At 44.8% G+C, this 8,173-nt stretch overlaps 1 protein-coding gene across 2 annotated transcripts in view; it reads right to left on the reverse strand.

The window, feature by feature from the left end:
* lmbrd2b (LMBR1 domain containing 2b) overlaps positions 1-2,932 on the reverse strand; it is a gene marked incomplete at its 5' end in the record, with an annotated part of 8,068 nt that extends 5,136 nt beyond the window's left edge. The window contains 9 exon segments of one of the 2 annotated variants that reach the window (XM_035668568.1): positions 46-227; positions 455-638; positions 904-1,017; positions 1,104-1,178; positions 1,258-1,468; positions 1,603-1,770; positions 1,858-1,956; positions 2,534-2,640; positions 2,725-2,932. In XM_035668568.1, the coding sequence (XP_035524461.1) occupies positions 46-227; positions 455-638; positions 904-1,017; positions 1,104-1,178; positions 1,258-1,468; positions 1,603-1,770; positions 1,858-1,956; positions 2,534-2,640; positions 2,725-2,898 (1,314 nt within the window). 2 annotated transcript variants of the gene reach the window in all.
* Positions 2,933-8,173: the final 5,241 nt, after the last annotated feature.

An 8,173-nucleotide genomic window follows, 5' to 3' on the forward strand; every position in this document is an offset into this window, starting at 1 on the left:
GTCCACAGTGTATGGGCTGATAGGCGTGCTGTGTGCGTGTCTCACCTCGATATACAGGTAGTTGTAGTCTCTCTCAGCCAGCTGGATGAACACGGCGAACAGCGACAGGACGGGCCGGGTGCTGAAGAAGGTGCACTCAGACCAGACCACGGCCACGCTGAACAGAGTCAGGACCACAGACAGCAGCCGGTAAAACCAGCACTTCAGGAGACACTCCCAGTACCACTCTGCACAAACACACACATTCATACAGAGGAGATGAGTGCAAGGCTCAGAGGTACCGAGGCAGAGCTTCATCACATCACTGACACTGAGAACAAGTTCAGATTCATTCCAAACACTTTAAATATTCTTCAGCTGGTTGTTTCCAGTAACAGGTAGAAGTACTGAGCAGTACAGTGTGCAGTATATGTAGGAAAGGTACTAATGATAGAGGCCCTGCACTCTCACCCACCTACAGTCGGCGTGTACACGTATCTGCTGAACCAGCCGGCGAGCTCAGAGGATGGGAAGCTGTGGACAAACTGGTGGGTGGAACTGGTCTCGTTCTTGGCTACATCCTCCAGGTGGATGGCCTGCTGCAGGAGGATCTGCCACTGGACCCGAGTCCTGTTGTGTCTCTGAACCGCGTAGATCACCTGGACACACACACACACACACACAGACAGTTATACATCAGTCATCAATCCAACATCACCAGCGAAGGCTAGCGTGACCCTCACCGCCCACCGTATGTATCATTACATCAAATCAAAGCAGCTTACTACTGTTTTCTTTCTACCAAACATCTGTTGTTATTAGGGATGTGCCGACACATACCCGGGATCCTGAAATATAAAGCTCTAATCTATTGTTCATTTTGGATCTGATCTTATCTTTCAAGGTGAAGAAGGAACCTCCCACCTGTTTATGAAGCTTCACCAGGCTCTTCTCACTGGGATAAGTGTTCTGTTTGTCATCAAAGTCCTCATAGTCATCCATGTTCCTGCCCATCTTCTCCTGGTAGTCCACCGGGCACTGAGGGCGCAGGTTAATCACTACATCTGATCTATGAATCACAACTCTGACTTGTGTTTGCTGTTGTTAAAGATGTGTACACTTACCTTCCTGAGAATTGTATCGATGTACTTCCTCAGCGGATGGTTATACTTGATGGATTCACTGACTTTTCTCACCTCCTGCAGCAAACCAGACGTCACAGTAAGTAAACGAGCTAACCTTTGTACATTACAGTTACGTCCACTGTGAGACGCCCACCTCCATCACGTCCTCCAGGTTCTCCTCCGCATCCGCCTTCTCCGTCATCAGCTTGGACGCCTTGAAATACGTCTTGATGAGTAAGTGCCCGTGACGAGAAGCGTTCCAGTAGGAGCGGGGGATTTCCACCAGGCCGTAACCGAGCAGCAGCACCAGCAGGAACAGGCCCCAGGTGTTAGCTGCTGTGATCCCGATGGTCTGGAGCTCGTACCTGAATCACACAACAGGACAAACCAAAGCGCTGTCACACAGACGGACCGCTGTTTCTTAGACCATCTGTGATTTCTGACAGGCAGTCCCCTCAGGACACCAGTGGGTGTCTGCACTGGGAACTGGTGCACTCACCAGGAGAGGTGCCACTCAGGATGAACAGCCACGTATATGAGCAGAGAGCCGAAGATGAGCAGGTAGGTCCCGTAATAAATGGCGTTCTCTATCAGCGCCGTTTTAATCTTCCCAGTAATGGAGAAGCCTCCAGAGCGAGCGTACGACTGCATGAAGGGCAGCAGCAACCTGAAACACACACCAACAACGTCACTCTGATTTAATGTTCCAGACAAACACTACAAACCACAGGCGCTCATGGTTTATCATACGGACCACGTGAGACACTGGGACGTCCAGTACACCACCCTCCAGAACACGGGCATGATGCCATCGGGGATGTAGCTCCACGGCTTGTAGCATGGCGTTGGTACACTGCTGTGGAGAGGAAGGAGAAATAAGAACAGACAGCGGCTGACACTTCATCTTTCTGTCTGTTGCAGTGACGTTTATAGTGTGTGAGTCTTTATTCAGACAGACAGCCGCGTTACACACAAACACACTCACATGTAACAGGGGGACAGTCCCTCTGTGTCCTGCTGTTGTCGGGTTCATCACACACCAACAACTCTCACTGATTTTGGTGGAAAATATTTTCTGGTTTTCTCTCTGGTGTCTGCTGTGCCTCACCTCTCTGTCATTTACAGAGTTTCCTGGTGGACAGTGAAGTAACCGCTGCCAGCTAGTTAGCCTAGCCGTACCGCTCTGGATGCCCAGTGAGGACCAGGCGCTCATAGCGAGGTGTGTGACACTGATTAGTCGACTAGTGGTTTCAATGTTGCTACGCTCGTTAGTCGGTTAGAGAAAAACTCGTCAGTTGAAATATTATTACATTTCAGTCAGAAAAACTTTATTTCCAAATGCTTCAAAGGTCAGCAGGGAATCAGCTGACGGAGCAGCAGCAGATGTAACAGAGCGTTAACCCTCTCCAACAGGAGGAAGAGACTCTGACCTTTTAGTGGGTGTGACAGATGTGTTTGCAGCCGTGTGATTGGACGACGGGCTGGCGGTGGCAGCGGAGGCGTGCTCGTGGTCTATCTTACACTGCTTGTAGATGGTCTGTAAGCAGAGAATAAAGACACAGAGTTCAGGCGCCTGCACAGTCTCTGGGATCAGACTCGTGACGTCTCCGTTAGAACTGACCGTGCTGACGTCCAGAGGTAAAATGAAGACGATGAGGAAGCACAGGTACCAGGCCAGCAGCGTGCCGAACAGCACCATGCGCTGCTGCTTCCTGAAGTCTCCATACCGGTGCAGCAGGAACAGCGCCAGGAAGAACACCACCACGATCTCGATACCCAGAGCGGCCCCGCTCATCCCGCTGCGCTCCTCTCTCCGGCCCGACAGCGACCTGCAACACAGAGTCAGAGTCAGTCCAAAGATCTTCACTCAGAGGAACCACGAGGAGAACAGGAAGTTCACCATACGGAGGTATTTCCAGCCCATACGATAACGAGCTGCTCCTCATGATCAATAATTCAGCATTTTAACCTGTAGTTACACTGAGGGACAGAAAGGCTGAGCTGCAGTCAGGAAACATGGATTAATATTCAGCACTCCAACAACAACAACAACAACAGTTCTGACACTTCACAACTTTACTTTTATGAACCTAAAGGCTACCGATTGTTTTGCATAAGAAGTCTAATTAATGATCATTATCATTTATTGATTAATTTAATTATCCTGATAATTTATAATAACATCAATCATATAAAGGTCTTTATTACTTTATTGTTATTATTATTACTTCATTCATTATTTATTTACATATCTGCCGTCACGCTCACAGCACGCTGTTTCTCCTGTATTGTGATTGGCTGTGGGAACGCAGTGGGAACGCTGTAAGACTGTTCTCTGTTCACTGTTTCTTACTGTTCTCTGTCTCCACTGTTTCTTACTGTTCTCTGGTTCTACTGTGGTCCACTGTTCTCTGTTTCTACTGTTTCACTGTTCTTCTGGTTCCACTGTTCTACTGTTTCCACTGTTTTCTCTGTTCACTGTTTCCCACTGTTCCACTGTTCTTACTGTTCTGCGTGTTCTAGCTGTTTTACTGTTCTCTGTCTCCACTGTTCCACTGTTTCTGTCTTACTGTTCCCTTCTTACTTTCTTACTGTTCACTGTTCCTACTTGTTCCACTGTTCTCTGTTCTACTGTTCCACTGTTCCACTGTTCTCGTTCTACTTGTTCCACTGTATCTACGTGTTCTCTGTTCTACTTTCCCTGTTGCACTTTCACTGGTTCTCTGTTCTACTTCTTCCACTGTTCCACTGTCTCTCTTTCTTACTGTTCTCTGTTCTTACTGTTCCACTGTTCTCTGTATCAAACTAGTAATACTGAACTAGTAATACCAACATGATTTCTCTAGATATCCGACATGCATTATACACTAATATACATCTACGATATCATAACGTTCTACAAGTATCCACATAGCATATATCACACATGTTCTAAACGTATACCTAACACAAACATTGTATACACAAAGTATCATCTAAGATATAACATACTGTATCCACTTTCTACTAGTAATCACACAAGTATCATACATAGTATACCTACTGTATCCACTAGTAATCTAACTGTTATCTAAGTAAATCATACATAAGTTCAACTAGTTTCTCTAGTTATAACTACTGTATCACACTATAATCAACAAATGGAGATAATCTACATAGATATACCGACAAAGTAACTAACAATAATTACATATCTGCTATTCACTGGTATCACTATGTTACCACATAGTAATTACATACATAAAATCATACTAGTATCATACATAAGTGTCCAAGTAGTATACCAACTGATATCATAGTTATACATAGGATAAATTCCTCAATGTATCCAACATAGTGTACTACATTAGTCCCAACATATTACTATAAGTATCCAACTGTTCTAATAGTAACTCACAAAGTAATCCAACAGTTCTTCATAGTATATAACATAAACCAACTAATAGACATTTACTACATATAACTCTGTAATCTAGACATATAAATCCAAACTAAGTTAATAACTAAATAATATTACATAGTAATCCACTAAGCATACCAAATAGTTCTAACTGTATCCAAACTAGATAAAGATACCACTAGTATGAACAATAAGTCATACCTAGTATACTACTGTTCCAAATAGATTTCTATACATAGATATATAACGTTTAACACTAGTATACTCTGTTCCACTGTAATATACTATGTTACATCTAGATCTACTGTTCTAACTGTTTCTCTGTATCATAACGACTCCATAATCCACTTTAACATAGTTCTCTATATCCAACATGTAATCTAACTAGTTCATATGAACTACTGATTACTACTGTTACTAACTTGATATAACAACTGTATCTCTAGTACATTACTGATATACACTCTTTACAGATTCCACTGTATCACTGTTCTCCTGTTTTCCACTGTTCACGTTCTCTGTTACATTTTCATACTAAGTCTCACTTTCCCACTGTTCTCTGTTTCGCAGGCTGTTCTACTGTTCCACCTGTCTCTGTCGTACTGTCTGAAACTGTTCCACTTTCTCGTGGTTCTCTGGTTCTGCTGTCTCACTGTTGCTAAGGCTGGGTTCCAGAGCTGTTCCACTGTTTCTTCTCGTCCACTGTTCACTGTTCTCTGTTCTCTGGTTGCTCTACTGTTCTCTGTTCTACTGTTCCACTGTTCCACTGTTCTCGTTCTCTGCTTCTACTTTCCACTGCTTCCACTGTTCTGCTCGTTCTACTGTTCCAGCTGTTCTCTTGTTCTACTTGTTCCACTGTTCCACTGTCTACTGTTCTCTCGTGTCCACTGGTTCCACTGTTCTTCTGGTTCCACTGTTCCACTGTTCTCTACCTGTTCTCTGGTTCTACTGTTCACTGTTCTCTGGTTCTAACTGTTGTTCCAGCTGTTTCTCTGTTCCACTGTTCTTACTTTCTCTGTGCTACTGTCACTGTTCTACTGTTCTCTGTTCACTGTTTCCCTGTTCCACTGTTCATGTTCTCTGTTCCACTGTTCTTACTGTTCCTGTTCTACTTTCCACTGTTTCTCTGTTCTGACTTTTCTCTGTTGCTGACTGTTCCACTGTTCACTGTCTTCTGTTCCGACTGTTCCACTGTTCTCTGTTCCACTGTTCTACTTGTGTCAACTGTCCACTGTTTCTGTTCCGACTGTCTACTGTTCCACTGTTCTGCTGTGGCTACTTTGGCTTATGTTCCTGTTCTCTGTTCTACCTGTCTCTGGGTTTCTACTGTTCTTACGTGTGTCCCTGTCCACTGTTCCTCGTGTTGTCCACGTGTTCCACTGTTCCACTGGTTCTCTGGTCTACTGTTCTCTGTTCTACTGTTCACTGTTCCGACTGTTCTCTGGTTCTAGCGCTGGTGTGCGGTGTGTGCGTGTGTGTCTGACGTTCGCGACTGTTCTACTGCTATCCACTGTCTCCTGTTGCCACTTTTTCTACGTGTCCACTGTTCCCACTGTTCTCTGTTCGTACTGTTCACTGTTCCACTGTTCTCTGGTTGGCTGACTGTTTCTCTGTTTCTACTGGTTTCCACTGTCCACTGTTCTACTGTTTCCACTTGTCACTGTGTCCACTGCCTCTCTGTTGGCTACTGTTTTCTCTGTTCCACTTGTTCTCTGTTCCACTGTTCCACTGTTCTACTGTTTCTCTGGTCTACTGTTCCACGTTCCACTGTTCTCTGTTTCCACTGTTTCCCAGCTTCTCTGTTGTCCACTGTTCCAGCTGTCCGTCCACTGTTCTCTGCTTCTAACTGTTCCACTGTTCCACTGGTTCCTGCGTGTTTACTGTTCTGCTGTTCTACTGTTCCGCGCACTGGTCCACTGTTCTTCTGTTCTACTGTTCAACTGTTCTCTGTTCTACTGTTGCACTGTTCACTGTTCTCTGTCCAGCTGTTCTACTGTTCCACTGTTCTGCTGCTGTCTTTACTGTTCCGCACTGTTCCGTGTTCTCCGTGTTTCTACTGTTCTTCTTGTTCACTGTTCCAACCTGTTCCACTGTTGTGTACGTGCCACTGTTTCCACTGTTCCACTGTCTCTCTGTTCTACTGTTCTCTGTTCCACTGTTCACTGTTCCTGTCCACTGCTTCACTGGTCTTACTGGTTCTCTGTCTTACTGTGTCCGCACTGTTCCACTGTTCTCTGTTCCACTGTGTCCACCTGTCCACTGTTCTCTGTCCACTGTCTCTGTTTACTCGTCTCTGTTCTACTGTTCCACTGTCACTGCGCTTCTCTGCGTTCTTACTGGTTCCACTGTTCTTCTGTTCCACTGTTCTACTGTTCTACTGTTCCACTGTTCTCTGTTCCACTCGTTCCACTGTTCTCTGTACTGTGTTAACTCACTGTTCACTGTGCCACTGAATTCTCTCGCTTTCTACTTGTCCACTGTTCAGCTGTTCTCTGTTCTACCTGTTCCACTGTTCCACTGTTCTCTGTTCACTGTTCCATGTTCTACTGTCCACTGTCCTTCTTATTGTTCTATTTCCATTTCCACTTTTCTGTTCTACTGTCTCCACTGTTCTCTGTTCTACTGTTTCCACTGTGTCTACTGTGTCCACTTGTTCCTGGTTCTACTGTTCCACTGTTCTACTGTTCTCTGTTCTACTTTCCACGTTCTCTGTCTACCTGTTGTCCACTGTTCGCAACTTTCTCTGCTTCCACGGTTCCATGTTCTCTGTTCCACTGTTCTTCTACTGTTCTCTGTTCACTGTTGTTCCTACTGTTCTTCTGGTTTTACTGTTCTCTTGTCTCACTTTCCATGTTTCTGTTCTATTGTTCTCTCTGTTCCATCTGTTCTACTGTTCATTGTTCGTCCTGTCTACTGTTTCCATTCTTTCTCTTGTGGTCTGACTGTCCACTTGTTCTACTGTCTCTGTTTTATACTGTTTCTCCACTTGTTCTCTGTTTACGTCACTGTTCCACTGTTCTCTGTGTTCGCATCTGTTTGCCTAAGCTGTCTTCTGTTCCTCTGTTCCAACTGTCTCTGTTCCACTGTTGGTTTCTACCTGTTCTCTGTTCATGTGCCACTTGTGTTCTTACTTGTTCTTTTTCTATCTGTGTCCACTGTGTCCTGTGTTTCTGGACTTGTTTCACTTGTTCTCTGTTTCCTACTGTCTACTGTTCCAATCTGTTCTCTGGTCACTGCTCCACTGTTCTATCTGTTCTCTGTTCTACTTGTTCTACTTTTTTCTGTTCCATCTTGTGTCTATCTGTTCTGTTCTATTGTCTCGTTGTTACTGTTCTACTGTTCAACTGTCTCTTACTGTTCCACTGTTCTCGCTGTTCTACGGTTCACTGTGTCTACTGTTCTACTGTTCTCTGTTCTACTGTGTCCACATGTTCTCTTGTTCCTACTGTTCCCAGGCGTGTTTCACTGTTCTCTGTCCACTGTTATATCATTGTTCTCTGTTCCACTGTTCCACTGTTTCTCTGTGTCCACTGTTCTACTGTTCTCTTTTTCACTGTTCCCTGTCTACTGTTCTCTTCCACTGGTTCCACTGTTCTACTGTTCTCTGTGTCTACTGTTTCCACTGTTCTCTGTTCTTACTGTTCCAGACGCTGTTCTCTGTTTCGCCACT

This window comes from Morone saxatilis, unplaced genomic scaffold (genome assembly GCF_004916995.1).
Source record: "Morone saxatilis isolate NCDOM2014 unplaced genomic scaffold, NCSU_SB_2.0 Contig21, whole genome shotgun sequence".
Classification (NCBI taxonomy): Eukaryota; Metazoa; Chordata; class Actinopteri; family Moronidae; genus Morone; species Morone saxatilis.